This window comes from Thalassophryne amazonica, chromosome 19, assembly GCF_902500255.1.
Source record: "Thalassophryne amazonica chromosome 19, fThaAma1.1, whole genome shotgun sequence".
In the NCBI taxonomy this organism is placed as follows: domain Eukaryota; kingdom Metazoa; phylum Chordata; class Actinopteri; order Batrachoidiformes; family Batrachoididae; genus Thalassophryne; species Thalassophryne amazonica.
The window spans coordinates 62,091,978-62,117,595 of record NC_047121.1 but is presented as its reverse complement, the minus strand read 5'-3'; the positions used below and the strand labels follow the sequence as shown (position 1 = coordinate 62,117,595).

At 40.4% G+C, this 25,618-nt stretch overlaps 1 protein-coding gene across 1 annotated transcript in view; it reads right to left on the bottom strand.

Annotated features, from left to right (window-relative positions):
* LOC117532313 (ryanodine receptor 3-like) overlaps nt 1-25,618 on the bottom strand; it is a 323,993-nt gene that overhangs the window by 79,146 nt on the left and 219,229 nt on the right. Inside the window, 14 exon segments of the mRNA XM_034195633.1 lie at nt 616-694; nt 885-1,048; nt 3,629-3,769; nt 8,777-8,867; nt 8,987-9,207; nt 12,701-12,870; nt 13,366-13,486; nt 13,574-13,682; nt 13,775-13,961; nt 15,192-15,327; nt 15,470-15,573; nt 20,251-20,383; nt 20,975-21,089; nt 24,674-24,947. Coding sequence (XP_034051524.1) covers nt 616-694; nt 885-1,048; nt 3,629-3,769; nt 8,777-8,867; nt 8,987-9,207; nt 12,701-12,870; nt 13,366-13,486; nt 13,574-13,682; nt 13,775-13,961; nt 15,192-15,327; nt 15,470-15,573; nt 20,251-20,383; nt 20,975-21,089; nt 24,674-24,947 — 2,045 coding nt within the window.

Genomic DNA, 25,618 nt, shown 5'->3' with positions numbered 1-25,618 from the left:
ACTAGTACAGCAGATGTGGTCAAGGAGACATCTAGGGAGGTGCTGGGTGTGACATGTAACTGGACAGAGGAAGAAAGACAAACAGATTTGGTGGTGGAATGAAGATGTCCAGGAAAGTATGAGGAGAAAGAGGATGGCAAAAAAGAATTTTAACAGTCAAAGAGGTGATTAAGTGGACAGAAGTACAAAGAGATGTGGCATCAGGTGAACAGAGAAGTGGCAAAAAAGGAAAGAGCATATACTGTAGCAAACTGAAGTTGAACGCTAAGGAAAGAGAACAGGACTTGTGCCAATTGGCTAGACAAAGGGACTGAGCTGGAAAGGATATGTAACAAGTTAGGATGATCAAGGATGCAAATGGTAATGTGATGACAAGCAAAGACAGTGTATTGAGAAGGTGGAGTAAATATTTTGAGGTGCTCAAAAATAAAGAAAATGAGAGAGAGCGAGAGAGAGAGAGAGAGAGAGAGAGAGAGAAGAATCACATGAACCAGTTAATGCAATTGAAAGTGCCAAATTATTTCTTTCCTAAAACAATCATGACTTGTTCTAAGTGTAACAACAGAGTCTTCATGACACATTTTCACACAAGGAAGCTCTGATATTTGTACTAACCTTCTCTGCTGACCATTTCTCGTGGGAATGCTCAGCATATTTGTTGGCAAAGTGCTCTAGCTTTTCTGGAAGAGCAATGCTGTAAAAAGAGAGCGACAAGAAGTCATCAAACATGTGCAAATGCATAGAAGTGAAGTCTAACAGCCATTTACAATGCAATGCATCAAAATACTGGTGTAAAGTGAACACAGCACTTAACAAAGCACTTTAAAAAGCTGTGATGACTGGTACTATATTACTCATTGCTGTCTGGCTCCACTGTGGCTTACTTAGCAGTGCTGATGGGTTTGGGGTCAAAGTTTCCCTGAGCGTCAACATAAATTGGCTTTTCCATAGTGGTGCTGATGGAGGTGTCCACATAGTCTGGTGGCAAAGCTCCAGCTATGGCACTGAGGCACGGCATGGCCATCTTGAAGAGCTCTGGGTCATATTTCTGTGTTGAGACAAAGAACAACATAGTCAAAGGCAAAAATGTATCTGTTGAAATTCATTTGATCAACTGTGAGAAGAATAGTCTCTGAAGGGTAAATTTCGAAGGGGCCTTCAATTTCAATTTATTTAGTTTACCCTTACCAAAAAGTAGTACATACAAGTACACTCAACAAAAATATAAACACACTTTTGTTTTTGCTCCCATTTTGTATGAGATGAACTCAAAGATCTAAAACTTTTTCCACATACACAATATCACCATTTCCCTCAAATATTGTTCACAAACCAGTCTAAATCTGTGATGGTGAGCACTTCTCCTTTGCTGAGATAATCCATCCCACCTCACAGGTGTGCCATATCAAGATGCTGATTAGACACCATGATTAGTGCACAGGTGTGCCTTAGACTGCCCACAATAAAAGGCCACTCTGAAAGGTGCAGTTTTATCACACAGCACAATGCCACAGATGTCACAAGATTTGAGGGAGCGTGCAATTGGCATGCTGACAGCAGGAATGTCAACCAGAGCTGTTGCTCGTGTATTGAATGTTCATTTCTCTACCATAAGCCGTCTCCAAAGGCGTTTCAGAGAATTTGGCAGTACATCCAACCAGCCTCACAAACGCAGATCACATGTAACCACACCAGCTCAGGACCTCCACATCCAGCATGTTCACCTCCAAGATCGTCTGAGACCAGCCACTCGGACAGCTGCTGAATCAATCGGTTTGCATAACCAAAGAATTTCTGCACAAACTGTCAGAAACCGTCTCAGGGAAGCTCATCTGCATGCTCGTCGTCCTCATCGGGGTCTCGACCTGACTCCAGTTCGTTATCGCAACTTCGCACAGCCATTGAAGAGGAGTGGACCAACATTCCACAGGCCACAACTGACAACCTGATCAACTCTATGCGAAGGAGATGTGTTGCACTGCATGAGGCAAATGGTGGTCACACCAGATACTGACTGGTATTCCCCCCCCAATAAAACAAAACTGCACCTTTCAGAGTGGCCTTTTATTGTGGACAGTCTAAGGCACACCTGTGCACTAATCATGGTGTCTAATCAGCATCTTGATATGGCACACCTGTGAGGTGGGATGGATTATCTCAGCAAAGGAGAAGTGCTCACTATCACAGATTTAGACTGGTTTGTGAACAATATTTGAGGGAAATGGTGATATTGTGTATGTGGAAAAAGTTTTAGATCTTTGAGTTCATCTCATACAAAATGGGAGCAAAACCAAAAGTGTTGCGTTTATATTTTTGTTGAGTATATGTTTCAAGTATACTTCCAGTTTACTTTTTATATACTTATCAGTACTATTTTTTGGTAAGGGTATATAGGGCCAAATCAGCAACAAAGCTGCCTCAAGGCACTTCACACAAGTAAAGTCTAACCTTACTAACCCTAGAGCAAGCACACAGGTGATAGTGGTAAGGAAAAAACTCTCTCTGATGATATTGATGATATTGAGGAAGAAACCTCAAGCAGACCAGACTCAATTGATGAGAGTCCACAAAGTTGTCCAGTCCACCGCTGAGCTTTCTATGTATGAGTATGTGATACCATAACGTCAGATTCATAAGTATTTAGACAGTGACAATTTTTGTAATTTTGCCTGCTTACAACATCACAGTGGAATCGAGATGAAACAATCAATAAGTGCCTGTAGTGTCGACTTGCAGCTTTAATTAAAGGGGTTTAATAATAATAATACAACATTAAACATGTAGGAATTACAGCCATTTTTGTAGACAGGATTACCTAAGGATTATTGGTAATATAACTCAAAACTTTTACAGACAATGTTTCTCAGAAAAGTCAGGGGATGGATATATGCACATTTCCATTGTATAGTATATCTGTCTGGAGTAGGCAGTTCTCAAAACCTGAGTGACTGCGCAAGGAGACCTGTGAGGGAAGCCACCAAGACACCTGTGACAACTCTGAAGAAGTTATAGGCTTCAGTGGATCTGATTGCATCCATTGTCTGTCTTCTATATCAAACAATTAATTGTAAAAGTGATGATTTTTCTCCATTTTCAAGAGCGAATTAAACAAATGCAAGTAATGAAATTAGTGGTCAATGTAGGACCAAAGCTGTGACCATTGCAAGGAAGGTACCCAGACAATCCAATCTAAAAGTATCAGTACAGGGGATGGCGGAAGAGATATTAATAAAGAAATATTCTCAAATCTGAAGAACCAGCTTTGAGGACGTAGAAAGCTTTGGATCAATGACGGCTGTCCAGATATTGATGTTTTGAGGCCAGCCAATTATATGGCCTCTTTTCATGAGTGCACACTTAGAGAGATGTGGTGAAGCATCACCAATATCAAGATACTTATGTTAATACATACCTGTTTTAATTAGGACTATGATTGTGAAGTTAATGTTTATTTAACTGTATATCCATTTGTATGAAAATCAGAAATGAAAAGTTCACTCTAAATTGGCCAACTTGAAATGCTTTTAACATGGATTGGAAATACTATAACAAGAGCTTTGTGATCAATGGCCACAGCACTTGATTCATTTTTTTTAAAAAAAAAAGGACAAATAAGATAAACCCTCACTCTCTGAGAAAGAGAATCAAATACACCCCAGAAAATCTTCTTGGTGAGCAAGAGTTCATCTTCAGATGCTGTTCCGTAGCTGCCCCAACCTGATGGTAAGCAGTAGTACTTCCAGTTCTGCTCATAGTGGTTAGTTAGAAGCTGGAGGGCACACAGAGGGCAAAGGTTACCATACATATAGGAAAACATTTCAGATGTGGCTTTACAGATCAATTAACAGAGCAGAGTCAGACTCTAGAGTCCAGACTCTAAGTCATGCCTTTTAAAACATTTGGTTGGTGCTGTGACTTATACTTTTAAGCAACTTATATGTCCAAAAATGCTGCATTATCCTTAATGGCCACAAGATGGCACCATCTACAAGTGTGCCAAACTCCTCTTGTCTACTGACTTGAATGAGGTACTGACTGATCCAAACTTTGGAGCAGAAGGTGGCAGTATTACACAATTACAATGGATGGCAACTGCCATTGAACAAGAAGAAGAAGATGATGAAGCTCTTTAATGAGGGGGATGTGTTGTGTCTCAGAGAATGAGTGATATTAATAAATCATGCTCTCAAAGTGAAGACACACTTTAATAAAGAGAGGAAATAACCTTCATACACTCGTGAATAAAGGCGGGAAATAACCTTCATACTCCACAGCAATCAAGTTGTTTGCACTTTGCTGGCCAGTTGGAGGGCAATGAGGAGAGCAGCTAGGCTAAGGTAAGGCTAACTATGCTTTAAAAAATGATTAGGAGTTGTAAAACATTTAGTTACACTGAGTGAGGTAACCATGCACACATTTAATTCTTAACAGATTTTTTGCTTCTCCAGTGATGACAAGAAACAGTTTATACTTGAGTTCTTTGTGCCTCATACAAAAATACCAATTAGCCCATTAGCTACGCTCCTTAACACAGTGTTTGTGGTATAAAAAAAGATTTTGCTTCTTGTTGCATGGAACACCAGCACCACATCTCAAAAATAAGTGGTACTTTGGACCATATACACACTTTTTTGGACAAATGCCACACACACACACACACACACACACACACACACACACACACACACACACACACACACACACACACACACACACACACACACACACACACACACACTTTTAGCTGAATCAATGGATGCCCTGACTACAGCACTTAAGAAGCTGAGTGAAGAGATAGAGTTGATGGGTTTGCAGTTGTGTTGGATCAAGACTAAGATCCAGGCTTTCAATCACTTCCTGGACTCAGCCATCACAAGAGTATCTGCATACAGTGAAATTATTGACCTTGTGGAGACATTCACTTATCTCTACAGTTACAATCATGTCTCTGGGACCACAGCCCAGAACCTCTTCAGGGTTCTGGTGCTTCTTGTCTTAATGCATAGTTGTAAGATTTGGATATGAACCGGAGAACCAAGGAGATGATTAGATGTCTTTGGTACTAGATCTCTTCAGAGGGTCTTTGGGTACAGTTATAATGACTTTGCATCAGAGACTAAGATGAAGTTGAATTATGAGACAATGCCAGCTATGACATTTTGGCCATGAGGTGCTTTTCTCATGATCCAGGGTGCAGGTGCCTCAGTGTTCTGGGCCCCAGATACTGGAAAAGGCCAAACTACTTTTTTGGGGGATAATGGACTGTTGTCTGCATGGATTGTTGCCATTCAGGACCCAAGATGGTTCTGTAATGTGGTTCATGTGGCATGGCATCAACACATGTCCCCAAACATGACCTGACTTTATCAGTGTGTATCAGCATGTATCAAATTGTAGGTCCACTTGACAGCTGGACCTTTCCCATACCCCATAGTCCAATACTTCATCTCCTGTTTTCTACCCCAGTTGTCTTCCCTATCGACCTTAGATGATTAACACCACTGTGGTGTTAAAATAATATATTTCAGCATGTGTCATTGTTTCCCCTACAAACACACAAGAGCCAATAAATGAATAAATAAATAAAACACACTTTCAAAAAATCAAGAGCCTAAAGAGGCAACGAATAACAACAACAACAAAAAAACAAAACTGGAACAAAACAACTTATCGTGAATGCGGTCAGTGACTCTCTGAAGCTGAAACTTGACACTTTTATTCTGAAATATATTACTAATGTGCTTGTTTGTGTCTTTCCATTAACTGTTTGGTAACATTATTTGCTGACTGATTGTCAGTCATGGTTCAAGCTACTCTTCCCAACACTGCCATCTTCTGAATCCCCTGTGTGCAATTCTGACTGCAATTCTTTTATTAGTAGTGATGACAACGCTTGTTCCTTATCTTACGCAGCTGGCTTTTTAAGATCAACTCAAGGAAAGGACTCCTTCATGTTTCTAGGTTATTTATATAATCTGTCATTTGCAAGGTGACCATTTACTACTTGTACAGTACACATAATGATGGAGCTTGGACACATTTTGTGATGAACTTGGGGTCATTGTGTATTTTGAGCCTTCAGACACGTTGGCCTAAGCAAGCCAGCCAGATCATGGTCAGAACCTGGCTTGTGTCGATGAAGTCCAGTCTTGATGCAGATCCACCAAAAGGACTTAGAGATGTCATCAGTGGTTTTGGTGGTCCTTCTGCTTTGATGGCCTTTTTCTCCAAGAGTCCAATAGCAATAACTTGCTAGCAACGTCTCTGTATCAACTTCATTTGGCTCTCCAGTTGCATTAGGAAACCTCTCCATATGTTGCTCTGTTGCACGTTATTTAAGCAGGTTAGTCCCATTGAGATTGAGATCTCTTTTAAAAGGGAAACCTGGACAATTTTCACATGGGGAGAACATGCAAACTCCACAGATGGGAATCGATCCCAAGACCTTCTTGCTGTGAGGCAACAGTGCTAACCACTAATCCACCATGCTGCCAGTAAGCTTATTTCCAGAAGGACCCAGCACCCCTGTTGGAGGTATTTTGAGGCAATCGGGAAGCGAACTCGGATCGTTAGTGGCACAGTCCAACATATAAACCATTATGCCACCACCTTCAACAAATTCTTCTATCTTCTCAGAGATAGTGAGATCCAATAGGACCGCTTGCGGCATTGTTTCAGGTGTTAAAGCCAGGGTTTCAGCGAAGATGAGCTACAAACGTAGCATCACCCACTAAAGCTGGTACCATGACCTGTACTGCTGGATCAACCAAAAATTCTTTTGGGGGCTGCTTTGTACTGCTTCAAAACTTGGTCATGGTACCCACAATACTGACTCTCTCCCAAAACTTAAGAACTTGTTTCTAGCGAGGTTTCTGAGCTAGCGCTGCCAATGCAACCTTTGTTTTGCTTTGGTGCTATATATATACACACATCAATGTGAAACTATCCAATTTTATCTTCACGCCAGTTTGATTTCTCTGGATTTCTCCTTCCTCTCGGTTCTTTAATCTCAAACTGTTATATGTGGATGCTCATGACAAGGAAACACTTCTCAGTATCAGGTCACTGTACCTGCCTTCCTGTGACTATTTCCTCAAGGAATGGCATGTGTTTGGGCTTATTTGCTTCACTTTTGTTTCTCTCCATTTACTGTGACTTCCTGCTCATACCATTCATTAAGACATCATGTTCTTAGTTCTGTTAATTGCTCTTTTCTATTTCTAGAAACAGCTTTCACAAGTGAGCAGGAAGCTCAATGCTTTGCTTGATTTTGCAGACCAGTCAAAAACACTGTAAATCAACAGATGCATGAATCACTGATGGAGAAGACTGACCTTTTTGTTCACTTAAAATATTAGCTCTTGAGATTAATTCAGTCATTGCTCGTTAGCCTCTACCTACAGTATACATGGTAGTTAAAGATTCAACCCTTACCAATTAATCTTACTGTATGTCTTACTGCATGTTTATTTCAATTATTCTAGCAGTTAAGTCTTGTCCTACACCTCTGTTAATCATCTACTGACAACTTTGTGTTTTTAGTTACCGTAATTCTAGGTTATTGTGGAGTCTTTCCACAATAAACCTAGAATTACGGTTTGCAGACTGCCTGATCTTGGCTCACCTTTTTGCACCATATTTAACCTGCCCCAAAATTCTTCTTCTTGGAATTCTCTTGTTAACACAGTGTTTCACTGGGGGTGAGTTTAAGGATGGATAGGAACTCAGTGCAGCACATGTGCACACCAATGTCTGTGCTGCTACTTATATTTTTTTAATTCTTTATTTTGGTTTATAGACAACAGATAATATTTACATTGCTTTTTAGATAGAAATCTGTTCAGTTCCCTCTGTAGTCCTCAATTTTAAACATTATACACAAAATGCAGCATGGGAGAGATAGAGAGTGTAAGGAAGAGTGCCTATCGACCTGTCACAAAGAGATTTGAAGAGAGATACAGAAATTTAAAGCAAATAAATAAATAATAACAGTAATAACTCGAGTACTGCCACTTAATATAAGACTTTTTAATTTGAAAAATGAGCAACACAAATAATAAATTGTTTTGGACAACATATTAGTTGTTATTTGGCACAGTTTGAAGAAAACAAAAAAGTCAGATGGTCATTGATGGAGAAGCGAACAGCACAGGAAGCCCTGAGCTTGTGGTGTGTACCCTAAGGACTTTGAATAAAAAAAATAAGCAAGATTGACAAATAAACATGCAATGAACAATGTATTAAAATGTTATTTAACACAGATATGACAGATGTGTGCAATGCTGACCCACAGCTTTGGAACACATTACAATAAAATGTGAGTCCATTTATTTATTTATTTTTAAAACCAGCCTTTACCTTAGCTTTTGTTTTGCACTGTTGTGGTTTTCTTTTATTATTGGCTTTATTTTCATTATTGGAGTTTATTTTGTTGAGTGTGTGGATTCCTGGGAAAGCCCAATAGAAATCATCATCACCATCATAATAATGATAATAATAATAATGAACACATGATTTTCTGCATATAATTCCTTCCAAAGTATAAGTCGTAGGATCCCCCCGCCCCAAACTAGTAGACAAAACAAAACATGATTTATACACTAGAAAATATGGGACTCTGTTTGCCATTTGCTTCTTAAACGTTTCCTGCAATGCCATTCCTTCAGATGACCACACCATAATAGACCATCACAAAACCAACAAGAACAATAAGGTAAAGATAAAAGTTGAAAAAGAAGTTAAAAAGACTAATAGAAGTCAAGATTGTGTTGAATACCTTGAGGGGCATCTTGCAGTAATCACTGAGCAGAGGTACATCAAAGACGAGGCGCCGCAGGAGCTGCTGCAGCATGGAAGGACGGAGATGCCTGCAGAATATTTGAACGAAACAAGTGCCTCTTCAGGTACACAAACTTTCTCATCAAAGAGTGAGGACAATATTTTAAGGTAACTCATTTCTGCAGTGTAACGGAATGGAGTTTCTCACTTGCAGACAGCCAACAGACACTCCTCGATGGCATCTCTTTGGGCCTTGGTGAGGGAACGTCCCTTAGAAAGTCGGTAGATAGTGTGCAGAGTGGAGTCGATGAGCGTTGCGTAGTGCTCCGTGCCGGAAAACAAGGGGGCACAGCGCGTGAGGAGGGGTAGCATGGCCGAGCCGATGTAACGGTTCATAGCCAGAGCGGTCTCAGTCGTACAAAGACCCTCCTGCCAAGAGGTAAGGTGACATGGCAGAGCATATTTAATCAGAGACTAAGTCATCTGCATCAAAGTCTCATAGCTTTTGTATCTTGCTGGTGGTTGAATGCATTAAGAGCTAAATGGGGCAGATGGCAGCCTGAGGGACATTCAGAGGAAAACACCTTGCTCAGGTTTCCCTTGTTGTCCAGGGAATCACCAGATTTTACCTCAAGAGAAATGCACTACCCACAACACACAGAGAGAAGCTTGGAAACAGCTGAATGAACAACCACCAGGTGTTCCAAAGGAGTTTTTCTCTCTGTGCTCATGTGAGTGCAGATAGCATTTCTTTAGCCACAATTCTGAGCTGTAAACACTGTATTTATTTACAGCTGAGCTGATCACATTTCTAGGTGTAATTTATTTTTTGAGCTTAAAACTACTGATTAAAGCTACAAAAGCAATTTTTAAAATATATGGGCAATCATACTCATTAGAGCTTTAAATCCACCCGTTTGAAATATTAAGCGTCGATCAGAGTAATACCTCCAATTTAGATGACTACATAACTTTTTTTTGGGAGGAGGGCATATTTTACCAGTAAAATGAAGAAGTGATATATGGATGTGCTGTAGGCAATTTTTTGCTGAAAGACAAGTCCAAAAACCTGCTATCCCTACTGCAATGTGCTTTGTTATAGCTGTGATTATTATGCCTGTCAGATCATAATATAATTGCCTCTACAAGCTAACTCATACAGAAAAAAATGGACATATACTTCAACTACAACAATAGCATGGTGCAAATGGTTTGCAAATTCCAAGGTTATTGCATTTTTTTAGACAGCCTGTGTTTCATGTCTGTCTGGCATAAAATGTTGTTGCGCACCAAACTCAGAAATCCACCAGTTTATTGATGACCTTCATCACCAAAAATTAGCTGGAGCTTCAACACTCAAACATTATACAAAATGCTTAAATACAAATAATTTGGAATGCAAAGCTATATTTTCAGACATGTAAAAAACTCAAATAAAAACAAAAACAATGGCAAGAGCCATGAAACTGAAAAAAAAAAAAAATTGTGTAATTGCATATTTTTTCCACAAAATAAATGATAGATAGATAGATAGATAGATAGATAGATAGATAGATAGATAGATAGATAGATAGATAGATAGATAGATAGATAGATAGATAGATAGATAGATAGATAGATAGATAGATAGATAGATAGATAGATAGATAGATAGATAGATAGATAGATAGATAGAATTATAAGCAAAAGGCGTGGACGTGTCACACAGGAGCTGTACTCAAGGTTGTCAAAATGGAGAAATAGCTCCACCTGGTGGACATTAATGCATGTACAATGGAACATATAATAGCAATTTATATATATAGCTATATATAAAACATCAGAGGTCTCTGTCCAGAAGAGTCCAGTCCTTGGAACAGTTAAGATACTGCACCAAATCCTCAAATGCCTAGGACCAGAGTTTGAGGAACACATATACCAGGTATACCAGGGGTGAGATGGAGGTATTATACACACACACACACACACACACACACACACACCACACACACACACACACACACACACACACACACACACACACACACACACACATATATATACACTCAACAAAATATAAACGCAACACTTTGGTTTTGCTCCCATTTTGTATGAGATGAACTCAAAGATCTAAAACTTTTTCCACATACACAATATCACCATTTCCCTCAAATATTGTTCACAAACCAGTCTAAATCTGTGATAGTGAGCACTTTTCCTTTGCTGAGATAATCCATCCCACCTCACAGGTGTGCCATATCAAGATGCTGATTAGACACCATGATTAGTGCACAGGTGTGCCTTAGACTGCTCACAATAAAAGGCCACTCTGAAAGGTGCAGTTTTATCACACTGCACAATGCCACAGATGTCGCAAGATTTGAGGGAGCGTGCAATTGGCATGCTGACAGCAGGAATGTCAACCAGAGCTGATGCTCGTGTACTGAATGTTCATTTCTCTACCATAAGCCATCTCCAAAGGCGTTTCAGAGAATTTGGCAGTACATCCAACCAGCCTCACAACCGCAGACCACGTGTAACCACACCAGCCCAGGACCTCCACATCCAGCATGTTCACCTCCAAGATCGTCTGAGACCAGCCACTCGGACAGCTGCTGAAACAATCGGTTTGCATAACCAAAGAATTTCTGCACAAACTGTCAGAAACCGTCTCAGGGAAGCTCATCTGCATGCTCGTCGTCCTCATCGGGGTCTCGACCTGACTCCAGTTCGTCGTCGTAACCGACTTGAGTGGGCAAATGCTCACATTCGCTGGCGTTTGGCACGTTGGAGAGGTGTTCTCTTCACGGATGAATCCCGGTTCACACTGTCCAGGGCAGATGGCAGACAGCGTGTGTGGCGTCGTGTGGGTGAGCGGTTTTCTGATGTCAATGTTGTGGATCGAGTGGCCCATGGTGGCGGTGGGGTTATGGTATGGGCAGGCGTCTGTTATGGACGAAGAACACAGGTGCATTTCATTGATGGCATTTTGAATGCACAGAGATACCGTGACGAGATCCTGAGGCCCATTGTTGTGCCATCCAAGAACATCACCTCATGTTGCAGCAGGATAATGCACGGCCCCATGTTGCAAGGATCTGTACACAATTCTGGAAGCTGAAAATGTCCCAGTTCTTGCATGGCCGGCATACTCACCGGAATGTCACCCATTGAGCATGTTTGGGATGCTCTGGACCAGCGTATATGACAGCGTGTACCAGTTCCTGCCAATATCCAGCAACTTCGCACAGCCATTGAAGAGGAGTGGACCAACATTCCACAGGCCACAATTGACACCTGATCAACTCTATGCGAAGAAGATGTGTTGCACTGCATGAGGTAAATGGTGGTCACACCAGATACTGACTGGTATCCCCCCCCCAATAAAACAAAACTGCACCTTTCAGAGTGGCCTTTTATTGTGGGCAGTCTAAGGCACACCTGTGCACTAATCATGGTGTCTAATCAGCATCTTAATATGGCACACCTGTGAGGTGGGATGGATTATCTCAGCAAAGGAGAAGTGCTCACTATCACAGATTTAGACTGGTTTGTGAACAATATTTGAGGGAAATGGTGATATTGTGTATGTGGAAAACGTTTTAGATCTTTGAGTTCATCTCATACAAAATGGGAGCAAAACCAAAAGTGTTGTGTTTATATTTTTGTTGAGTATATATATATATATATATATATATATATATATATATAGAGAGAGAGAGACTCATTAGCTTTTGACACTGCTAAAGCAAACAAATCACTTCAGCAAAGGTAATAAATAAAGAAAAGAACAATTACATTCATTAGTTAAAGACAAACTTTAATCACAACTTAATGAGAAACTCTTCCTTAAAATAGAAGCTGGCCCAGTATTATTGATTCTGAGTCTCCATAATGAAGTTGGCCATTCATTGCTTCTTCCCAGTATGTCAACTTGACCTACCGTGTCCATCGAGGTTGCGCTTCTCAGGTCAGGAAGGAAGCCCACCTCAAGCAGGTGTAGCAGAAAGCTCTGGTCCTCAATACCATACACCCTGTCCAAAAACAGCACCATGGGGGCCTTGTGGTCTGGAATAAAGCTGGCGGACATGTCCGGCTCCGTTACAGAGCCATCTGAGAGCAATATAGAGAGATCAGGACAGAAGGAAGCAAAGCACAGAGGGATAAGAACAGGCAAAATATAACAGAAATGCATAACATTTGGCAAACAAAAGCGATTCCTTGGATGTGTGTAGCATGGAACTAACGCATTCATTTGGCAAAATACTCGTAAGGGTTTTTTTTTTTGGTTCTAAAGCTGCACCTTCACTCAGTGTCTTTACTCTTAGTTTGCTGACAGGATGCAGTGTTCAAAGCAACAAATTTAAGAGGCAAGTCTTGCCACGCTTAAGCAGATCAATCAATGGAGTGGGACAGCTCAGTATAGAAATGATCTGGCTCAGTCAGAGCTACAGGAGTGCACAGTAAAGTAATGTGCTGATTAAGATGTCTTGAACAGTGAAATTAAATCAAAAGCCTTCCACTTTGAACCAAACGCAGTTTTGTGACATTTGTGTGGTCTGTGGTGGAGGTGCAGAGATGCTGAGCGAGTCACCACTCAGACCGTACCTTTGTTTACAATGGGCATTTTGAATGGGATGCTGATAATCCCCACAAGATCTTCCATTGGAACCAGAGACCGCAGGATGGCACGGATACGTAAGGCTTCACCTTTTCCCTTGTTGATAAGCTGCAGCGGGAACATTCAGTGAAAATCTAGAAAATCAGATGGAAAACATTTCAGAGCTTTGCATTTCCACGTTTGTATCTGACATACATGCATCTCTGGAGCGCAACGCCCCAAAAGGTCAATGAGGGCGGAGTAGAAGGACAGGATGGCATTGCCCATGTGTACCACCTCTTCCTCATCATCACCATCAGCAGATCTATCAGAGTTTGGAACAAACAGAAAGGAAAAAAATAGAGAATTATTTTGGTCAAGATGCAAAGCAAAGAACAGCTGGTGTCTATGGCTCACACGTCAGAGCTGGCTCCCTGGACAGAACCCGGCAGGTCCAAAGCAGGGGTTTCAGAAATTTTAATGGCCTCTTTCATGGCAGCCAGCAGGCCATTTCCCCCCTCTCCCCTCAGCGCAGGTCCAAAACACTCGGGGCGACGAATGAGCAGTTTGACCACAACACTAGAGTTCTCCTCCACGCTTTCACCTGGTGGAAAAAAATTAATAAAAGTACTGACATTGATGTAATAAGTACTTCTTCTTCCCAATTCCCAATTTCAGCTGGGCAATTTCAGAGTTTTGTGAAGTACTCAAGGGCACTTTGAAGAGAAGTTATCAGGGATCAAACCACCAATGGTTTGGCTACTGGGCAGCAAACTTAACAAAAACGGATACACTTATTTTCATGGAACGTCATGAAAAAATTGCCATTGGCTTGGAAAACAGACCATTACATTTGAGATTAGATGAATTTTTGGTTTCCAATTTTCCTGATGCTTGGTACAAAGTTCAAAATTGGCTCAGAAGTGACACAGTTAACTGTTAGGGACTATCTGGACCAAAACAAAACACCCAACCTGAACCTCAACACTTAACATATACAATCCAGTGTCAAATATTTTTCAGAAATTACAAAATTTGACATTTACTGCAAATTATGCCTATCTTTATGTAAGCAACACATGCTAACTACTGTTATATTGACTGCATTTATATCACACTTTTCCATCTGCATCAGACGCTCAAGGTGCTTTACAATTATGCCTCGCATTCACACAAACACACACACACTGATGTCAGGGTGCTGCCATGCAAGGCGCTCAGTACACACCGGGAGCAACTTGGGAAGGGCCCTTAGTGATTTTTCAGTCTGGCTGGGTCTTGAACTGAGGATCCTCTGGTCTGAAGCCCAACTCTTAACCACTAGACCATCACTTCCCCATTCCCATACTTTTGTCTTTAATATGATCCATGGACAGTCAAATGTGCCTTCTCAATGTAACAACATCAAGCAGAAATACCCCCCAAAATTGGACCCCCCAACGATAATCTTGTAATTTCCAGAAACCGTCATCCCTAAGCATTAGATATAAATGGCAGGTAGTTTTACTCTTGTTGGGCTGTCAAACCAAGTTTCAACTTAGACAGAAGAAGAAGGAGGAGGAGGATTGGATCTCTATTTTCCATCTAGCAGTTCTTCAAAATGCTTAACAGTGATGCCTCACAGAGGCACCAGCCAAATCTGGTGTCCATTTTTACAGATGAGACAATGCAGATTAAGTGTCTTGGCAGGTAATATGAGCGGGATTAGGAAAGAACCCAGGTATAGATATTGGGAAGGCAGCTCCTTATCCACTGACCTACCTGCTCCACCTAGATACCGTCTGATATAGATTTTCTACAGAGTAGAGGTAGGGATTGCCAATAGCCATCATACCATTGACAAAGACAGCAAACCGCAAGAAGGAAAGGTATCGCTCTCCTTCAATGGGGTTCCAGCCAATGTCTGGATAACCTTTAGCCAGAAGCATGGGACAACTCTGAAGACCACATCCTGCCAAATAGGTGACCACCTGCAGTGACAGGGCAGATGTAACATTATGTAAGAGTGCTTGTGAAGTTGAGTATGGGTATCTCCTTCTAAATTTAAGTCAATAACACACAACTATATTGAGACACGGTTTCAGTAGACTTTTCTCTGAATGGAGACAATACCTTATCTAGATCAGGTTCCTCAAGTGCCAGGGCTAGGCCATTGTTGTCCATTACTGAGGAAGCAGCTACATCTAGAGGAGTGGATCCCCTCATGGCAGGTGAAGCTTCAAAACAAAGAACATGCACAAGCTCACAGATTTACTGCTGCATTGATTATATCTATGTTCTCACACAATAAATGTGCCTATATTCACATTTGTGTTCCAAGCTGCTATATGTAGTGGCTGCAGCCTCCAGCAAACAGCAGGGGGGCAATGTTTCCACTATTTTTAGATCTTAAAAACAGACTGTATAGCAAAAGCATCCTGTGCTTATTTGCATAGCATAGTTCATTTAGTTACATTGGGCCAATAGATTACAGACAGACATTCTCCAGAATACCATAGTAACAGAGCATCCTGTATACTTTTGTAGAATTTCACAGATGATAAATTTTCTTTCTTCAGTGTTATTTGTTGGATTAAAAACAAAAACTATTGGTACTTGTTTGCAGCAATCAAAAGTGCACACATTCATTCATCTGTGCAGGAGAGGAGAGATGTGCTCGGCACAGCGGGGTGCTCGGTGAACTGTGGCAAAGTGAGATGAGCTGCTCTCTTTTCCAATAGATTATCCACACTCATTCAAATGCACAAACCCACAATCACACCCAGCGGCACACTTGCTCTAAGGTAAGAGTCTAAGAGAAGGCATTCTTCTGCAACATTCACTTTAATTCAGCTCATTGATACAGCAACAAATAATAACATAGGGCATCTCAAAGACCTATGCACACGTTGGCAGCAGTGGTAATGGAAAAACTCCCTCAGCATTTATGGATTAAGTTTGAACATACTGCCCCAGTTTTGGCATTCCTTCACTGGCTTCCTGTCCGTGTGAGGTCAGACTTTAAGGTTTTGTTATTAACATACAAAATCCTCCATGGACTAGCACCTCCCTATCTGGTGAATTAAATGTACCGGCCCATTCATTGCGTTCTCAGGATGCAGGATTACTGTGTATTTCAAAGGTTAAAAAGAAGTCAGCAGGTCACAGAGCGTTTTGTGACTGTGCCCCTGTTCTGTGGAACAGTCTGTCTGCTGAGAACAAAATCTGATTCAGCCGATTCATTCAAATCCAAATTAAAGACCCATCTGTTCTCTGTTGTACTGAAGTATTTTTACCCACCATCTTAAATTTGTTGCTAATAATGGAGCAGGACTCAGTCTCATCATATCTAAATTCTGGGACTCTTACAGAAGGAAAGGAGTAGCTGCCAGTGATCACATAAGCATCCTGTCTGTTACTCTGTTATTTTCCTGCTGAGAATTAATGTCTGTGAGTTGTTAGTTCCAGCTGATTGATGCTTCTCTCTCGTTCTCTGTTTGAGATGCGGTCGACTGTTTCTTCCCCTGTCTGAGCACGTGGTTTTGGACTGAACTTGCAGGAGGATGATCTCCATCACTCGTGATGGACTGTGAGTCTCGTCATCTTGTGGAATCTTGAAGATATAGACATTTTTATGTTTCTGTTTTGCATGTTTGACAATGGGTGGCATGGTGGATTAGTGGTTAGCATTGTTGTCTCTCAGCAAGAAGGTCCTGGGATCGCTTTAGACTCCAGAACAGCAGGATCCTGCATGATCATCATCAGCAAACATGGCATTTGGATTGAAGGATTCTATAAGTGGTGGTGTACTGAGGCAAAAATAAGAAAATAGTGTCATTGTCCAAATACTTATGGACCAGATTGCTAATTTTTTAAAGTTATTAATGGCTTGCAGCCTTTTAACTCTCCGCACTTACACTGGGACATTACGGTCATCTGGCCAGTTTTATTTCGATGTTCCGAGGTCAACTGAATTGCGCACTATTCCTGACTTCGCACTTTTTAAATCTAAGTTAAAGACTTATTTAAGTTGGCTTTTAACATCTAGTGGGGAGGTGACATGTTCTGTTTTTAAGTGCTGTTTTGAATTTATTGTATGTGTGTTTTAGTCTTAGTTTTGTGAATCTGTGTTTGTACTGTAAAGCACTTTGGACACCATGTGGCTGCTCTAAAGTGCTCTATAAATAAATAGATTGACTGTTTGATTGACTGATTGTGAGTAAAATAATTAATGCATCTGATAGTTGTGGCCAAACAGCTGATTTTACAAGGAAAACCTTCTGGTTATCAGGTTCTATTCAGTGTCAATGAGGTGAAAGTCCCATTTCAGAAACTAACACAGATTAAAACAGTTTGTACTGCAATGAAATTACTGTGATGTAGGAAAATACGTTCCCACTCATAGTAGAGAAGCTTGAATCTTCGACTGGACTGGGTTGCTTGATGCGAGGACGTTTCGCTTCAGATCGCAGAAGCTTCCTCAGCTAAAATTCTTGCTCTGGTGGTCTGACTTCTATCTTGACTCGTGTACAGAAGAATAATCAAGAAGTCACAAAAGCTCGAGTTTTAAACCTAACCAGACCCCTCCTACCAAGAGGCAGACTGCTATAGGCTAGTGACTAAACAATAGCTCTAATTAGCAGCTATTGTGCTCTAGTTAGCACCCTCCTAATGACAGGGCAGCTGTCCCTCCTAATGATGGGACAGACCCTCTCATGATGGCTCTCTTGACGACTCTGCTGATGACGTGAATGACTCATTACCACGAACAAAAGACTGAAACTGCTTTGACCTGAGTACCCCATTGTAAACAGGGGATGAAGCGTGTCTCAGACCCCCTCCCTGGTTAACGGCTGGGTTTCAAACATTTCACAAAGAATGCCTCCTTGACCCCTCTCTCAAACCATTTCTTCTCTCTGGCTAATATTTTAGCTTCCTTGTCCTCAAAAGTGTGGTTAGTGTCTATAAGGTGGAGATGAACTGCAGACTGAGGTCCATTGGTGACCTCTCTGCGGTGCTGGTATAGCCTTTTGTGTAAAGGTTGCTTAGTCTCACCTATGTAGTGTTCGTTACAGTTTTCCTGACATCTGATAGAATACACTACATTGCTCTCTTTGTAACTAGGGATCCTGTCCTTAGGGTGAACTAATTTCTGTCTCAAGGTGTTAACCGGTTTAAAGTAAACTGGGATTTTGTGCTGTCTGAAGATCCTCTGTAGTTTTTTCCCCTACTCCCAGCCTTAACCAGTGAGGGTGTCTGAGACAATCTTTATCCCCTGTTTACAATGGGGTACTCAGGTCAAAGCAGTTTCAGTCTTTTGTTCATGGTAATGAGTCATTCACGTCATCAGCAGAGTCGTCAAGGGAGCCATCATGAGAGGGTCCGTCCCATCATTAGGAGGGACAGCTGCCCTGTCATTAGGAGGGTGCTAACTAGAGCACAATAGGTGCTAATTAGAGCTATTGTTTAGTCACTAGCCTATAGCAGTCTGCCTCTCGGTAGGAGGGGTCTGGTTAGGTTTAAAACTCCAGCTTTTGTGACTTCTTGATTATTCTTCTCTACAAGAGTCAAGACAGAAGTCAGACCACCAGAGCAAGAATTTTAGCTGAGGAAGCTTCTGCGATTTGAAGCGAAACGTCCTCGTGTCAAGCAACCCAGTCCAGTCGAAGATTTAAGCTTCTCTACTATGGAAACCACCTGGACAACAGAGCCTACACAAAAACATTCCCACTCATAATGGTGTCACCCAGGGTTCTAGCTCGAACCATTTTAGTGCCGGATAAATTATGTGATCGCAACTCATGGCCGGGGGTCCTGGGGCCCCAGCGGAGGTCAAGGGGGTAGATCCCACTTAAACTATAGGGTTTTATACATCTAAAACACTATTGGCAAGCCCTATTGTAACTAATTTTGAGTCGTTTTAGATGCATTGAAAGAAAGAATAATAGACAAAAAATTTTTTTTATGTTGTAATATTTGTAATACCAAAGTTTTTTTTTTAATGTTTCTGTCAAAGTCTAAGTTAATAAAATAAATAACATTGAAAAGGTTAAAAACACATTGATATTTGATGGGCATATAGCATTTGCACTCTTGTTCAAAAATGACACAATGTTCCTTTTTAATCCTGTGAAGCAGGCAGAGTTTTCTGCCATGACAGTTTTTTCCAACATGTTTCAGTTGGATAGCATTATTATTATCATTTATTATTATTATTAATAGTATTATTAACAATATAACCTCATAATTGCCATCACCGTCTGTTTTTCTTTGACCTTTTTGGAAACAGGGAGCCTTTAAACTGTAAAATAAATGATAACCTTCTGAGTATATTATCAGCATCTGCCGACACAGAAGCACAATGGATTATGAAACATTTTTCCGGAGGATTTTTTTTCCCTTTAAATCAGAGCGGAGTGCATCTCTGTCAGCTCTGATCTCTGCTTTCAGCATACTGCGGCCCCACAGAGCGCTGAAAGCTCCTGACTGCTGTTGTCTTTGCTGTTTGCGCTTAGATACAAAGAAAATGAGAAATATATTTCTCATTTGTTTAATTATTTGGTTGAAATTGCAAAATAAAACAAAAGTACGACTCTATAAAGCTTGAAATGCGATCAAATTGGTACATTTTTCAGCAACATTTCAGTTCCTGTTTTGTGAATCCGTGGTGGGCGGGACAACCATTTGAACGTGAGAGCCGGGCAGAAATTTGCAGTACTGGGCGGTACTGCCGGCGCTGCCCACCGTAGCTGGAACCGTGGTGTCACCATTCCCACTTTCCAGTGTTTTCTGGCACCAGAATACAAAAATAATTTATTCTTGTTTCCAAGACTCAGAAAATGTTAGAATTGTGTTTGTACCCACACACACACCCTGCATGAGTGATAATGCTATAAACATTGAACTTTACCCACCGAGACCCACGCTGCTGTTTTCCAACAGGTAACTAAGGTGGTCGAACATGGCTTTCTGGTTCTGTCGACTGATCCGGCAGAAGTAGCAGAGAAAGCGACAACAGCTAGCCACCATCTTGGGGAAGGCGATTTCCTAGAAGATGACAAAAACAATTAAGGACAATATGCTGTCTTTGTGGACAATGTGGACAAAGACAAGAGAGAAAAGAAAAACATTGCCACAAGGAGACAACATGTCTCCACCTGAAATTCTTGAGTATCTTGCAATTAATTCAAATAGACAATTTTCATGTCTTGGCATTGTAGTGATGTTCATAAATTGTCGCTCAAAGCAACTGTAATTTTAATGCAGCTGGATTTGGAGAGCTTGCTGGTTTAGTCCGGGGCCCCGAATTTACTCTAATGGCTTCATTCAGTCTGGGTACTATGAATTCCCCTGCATGTCGTCTGCCCTAATTAACGTCTAAAAAGGCCTGACACCTTCATACACTGCCAGCTAGCCACATTTTGCCCTTTCTGACCCTTCGTCTTAGAATCCGCTGCTGTCAGCCTAAGAAAAGCTCACCGACTGGGACCCGCGTCTTCATTAATGTCGGCCAAAGTCTACACACAAACGATAACTGGACCATAACAAACTTTCTCGGTCAACAATACTGCACCACAATGAAAGCTGTGTCAGGCTTATAATGTGCAGACATAAATATAGAGGTAGAAATCATTAAACCTGGGACTTGTCTCCTCCAAGCACATTGACCATGACTTCCATGACAGTCTCATGCATGCCCAATATTCTCATGAGGTTGGGGTGCTGGTAAAAGACCTTGTTGTTCATGATATCACTGTAGAGAACCAAAAACAAAAACAAAAAAGAAAGAAATTTTGTTAAATATCACCAAATAACAACAACAACAATAATAATAATAATATAGTCTTTATTGTCATTGTATACATACATACATACATACAACAAAATTTGTCCTCTGCATTTAACCCATCCTAATTACAGTTAGACACAATCCAACCACTAAAAGCAGTGGGCAGCCACAGTCCGGCACCCGGGGACCAACTCCAGATGTAGAGACAAACAGACAAGATGGTAAGATAAAAAATACATAGAAAGCATTGAGAGTGAGCGCAGGTGATCTTGAACAAAGAACCTTCCATTTTGGAAATGAGTGCACTAACCAATTGGCCACCACGCACATCATCCATATGAATAAATGAATGAATGAATAAGTTTTATTCAGCATGCACATAAACAAAATACCAACATGATAATCTCTTACTAACAAATCAAATCAAATCAATTTTATTTATATGGTGCCAAATCACAACAAACAGTTGCCCCAAGGCACTTTATATTGTAAGGCAAAGCCATACAATAATTACAGAAAAAGCCCAACGGTCAAAACGACCCCCTGTGAGCAAGCACTGGGCGACAGTGGGAGGGGAAAAACTCCCTTTTAACAGGAAGAAACCTCCAGCAGAACCAGGCTCAGGGAGGGGCAGTCTTCTGCTGGGACTGGTTGGGGCTGAGGGGAGAGAATCATGAAAAAGACATGCTGTGGAAGAGAGCAGAGATCAATCACTAATGATTAAATGCAGAGTGGTGCATACAGAGCAAAAAGAGAAAGAAACACTCAGTGCATCATGGGAACCCCCCAGCAGTCTAAGTCTATAGCAGCATAACTAAGGGATGGTTCAGGGTCACCTGATCCAGCCCTAACTATAAGCTTTAGCAAAAAGGAAAGTTTTAAGCCTAATCATAAAAGTAGAGAGGGTGTCTGTCTCCCTGATCTGAATTGGGAGCTGGTTCCACAGGAGAGGAGCCTGAAAGCTGAAGGCTCTGCCTCCCATTCTACTCTTACAAACCCTAGGAACTACAAGTAAGCCTGCAGTCTGAGAGCAAAGCGCTCTATTGGGGTGATATGGTACTATGAGGTCCCTAAGATAAGTTGGGACATGATTATTCAAAACCTTATAAGTAAGAAGAAGAATTTTAAATTCTATTCTGGAATTAACAGGGAGCCAATGAAGAGAAGCCAATACGGGTGAAATATTCTCTCTCCTTCTAGTCAACAACAACAACAACAACAACAGAAGAAAATACAACAACTCGATTTCCCAATTGGGTGCGGCCAAAAGGGCATGGGCTGAAGCAAAAGCTATTGGTACCCTAACCCTAACCCATAAGTTAACTATTTCCCAAAAAAGTGAATCCCACATAAAGGTCACAATTTAACCCCAGGTATCCATGAAAACTCATAATTGTGCTAAGTGCTAACTCCCATTAGTTTGAGAGATTAATGAAATTTACAACAAACTTTCATTTATAGCATCCTAGCTAAAATGTAAATTTGCGCTACCTTGTGTGCCTTGTCAAATTTACAACAAATATTAAATAGAAGTTTACTGTCACATACACAGAAAAACAGTTTAACTGTGTAATGAAAATTTACTTGCACATCTCCTTACGAATAATAAAAATAGAATTAAAATAATAAAAGCAATAAAAGTACAGTAATGATAGTTAAATTAAATTACTCAACTAAACTAAACTAAGTTAAACTAACTCAATTACGACTAGTTAAAATCGCTAAAGTGTTAGCAAACCCCTAAATTAGCATGAGCTTGAGAGTTTTCCCAAATTCAAAACATTTAATTACTAAAGTGTTAGCTAATCCCTAAATTAGAACTATCTTGATTGTTTTTTTTTATTCACATCATTCATTCAGTATGTTACCTAATGCCCAAATTGCCATTAGGGCTTTACCAAATTCACATCAAACATTAATTTATTTAATATTAGCTAGGTCCTATATTAGAGTGCCTTTTCAAATTCACAACATTCATTCACTAAAACATTAGCCAATCCCCTTAAATTACAATTGACTTGAGTGACAACAAATTCACAACAAACAATTTATTAAAGGTAAACTAAGCCTTAAATTATCATTAGGCTTGAGTATTTCATCAGATTCATGAAAAATCATGAAATGTTTGTAAAAAAAAAAAGTTATTCTCATTACAAAACGTAATACACAATAAAATTCAAGCTCTTAGTTATGCCAGTAGGATCCTACCCATCACAAATCATGGGAATGCACATGGAAAATTGTTTTTCAAAACTCTCCTGAGAATAATAGATATTTTTATATTTGTCAGTGACAAACACAAACTACTACCATGGCACAACAGAATGTATTACAAGAATTTGACAATTTAGATCCTGAAGCTGAAAAATCGAGTCTGAAGTCAATTCAAGTCAAATTACACCATTTTCATGGAGTTTCAAGCATAAACATTAATGCCCAGATTCAAATTAGTAAACTGAATTATGAGCCCGGCATTGTTTATAGAATCATATCATTACACCGACAGCAAACAGCATTTTAAGAAAATTAATTGTTTAGGGAATGAAGACACATCCCAGTGGGCATGGTGACATTGTATAAATGTTTTTTTTCTTTGGTTATATTATGTTTTGACATCAATCAGCATGACCTCAGTGTTCTTCCACCATCAGTCTCTCAATGTTGTAATAGCATCAGAATATGACACTGACATATAGAAAAGTTCCTCACGTGTAATTTATGTCAGAAATGCATAGGAAGTGTATTTACTTATTTATTTACAGAAATTGATTCAACTTCACACTTCAAAATGGATCAACATGATCATGGATCAACGTCATTTTGTTATTAACGATTTTTTTATTTTTATATTCTCATCCCTACATCAGATAAATTTCCTTGTTGTGGTCACAAGAATGTAACATGGGTAGATTAATGTGTGACACAAAATTCACTTATGGGTAGAGTTGCACTGTTTGTTGAAGTTTAAGTCAACATTCATCCATCTGCCTATCTATCCATCTATCTGCCCATACAGCTGCCCATCACTTATCTGAAGCCAGATTGTAGTGGCAGAAAGTAAGGTAGCCCAATCCCAGAAGGACATTCCCAGTGCAGATTGATACACAGTTTCTTCATAATATTCTGGTTGCCTCCCCAAGGTGAATGCTCTTGGAAACCACCATTGGGAGGCATATAGGAAGTATCTTAATCAGATACTCGAACAAACTTGACTAGCTTCTTGTTGTGCTCACTGTGAGTCACAGATCCTGTGAAGAAATCTCATTTCCGCCACTTCTTCACGACCCAAAAGAATATAAACTGTGCAAACCACACAGCGCTGCCACTTAGGATCTAACCCATTCAAACTTTTAACAGAAACTCCATCACACTTCCACTAGGACAACCAACTACACCGTGACCAAATGTGATCAAACTCAAATGTACTAAAGAAGATATCTGAGCAATCTAACTGCAAAGACATCAGATGTTCAACAGATGGATGGATGTTTTAATGTCTATCTTCTCCTGTGACTGGAGCACAAACAGCAAAGCAAGAGACAACTTACCCCAGTCCATCAATCATGAGCTTCTCCTCCTCCTTCCCCATACGCACAGAGAGCAAGGATCTTATCTGACCAAGAGAGGCCAGGAGGTTAATTGTGTCCTGGACTGAGGCGGCACTGATGGTGTAAGTCTTCCTCATGGCATGAAGCAGCTCCCCAATGCTATCGTACTGCCTCCTCAGCAGGCTGAACATCTTACGGACCAACTCTGGATCCTGTATGTGACACTCCTGGGCCCAGCTGACCATCGTCTGTGAGATCAGCTCTTTGAGATTAGCTGTGTAAAAACAACAACAAAAAGGTTGGGTATACATGATTAGAAGTTCTTGGACAACTTGGAATTCCAAAGATTTGCGCAACAAACATGCAGAAATGACAAGAGCTCTTCATTTTTGTTTTTACAAAGATAAAAAATAGTGTTCATTGTCATGCTATCCAACTTCTGTGTGAGGTGAATCTAATCTGCCTTCTTCTGAATCTGTTGTTAAACCATTGAGTCATTTTCCTTTCTTCTACCTTCCTCTTAACTTCTCCTTTCTGGTACCTCAGAATACGATGTTAGTTGTTAAAATAATGCAATGCTATAAAATTGACATCAACATTCCAATACTCATATCACTTGTGCATTTTGGCATGTTGAAGCACTGAACCAAGGCCTGAGGTGATAAGAACGGAACTCACCTGGACCTGAACCGCGAAATGAAGACCCAACAAAATATTGGTCCCTGATTAGGACATGCAGAATCTCATGTGCAATTCAGTCTGGTCCAATTTTCAACTGAACAATGTAATTTGCTTTAGATACAGTAAAGGAAGAATAATTTTGTCAGTAGCATGCTCATGAAATGATCTCACATCAATGGTTCCAAGAGGGAAATAGAACTCTGAGATTACACCAAGACTAGAAACACTTTGACCGATGACATACAAAACACAAAGATTTGTTAC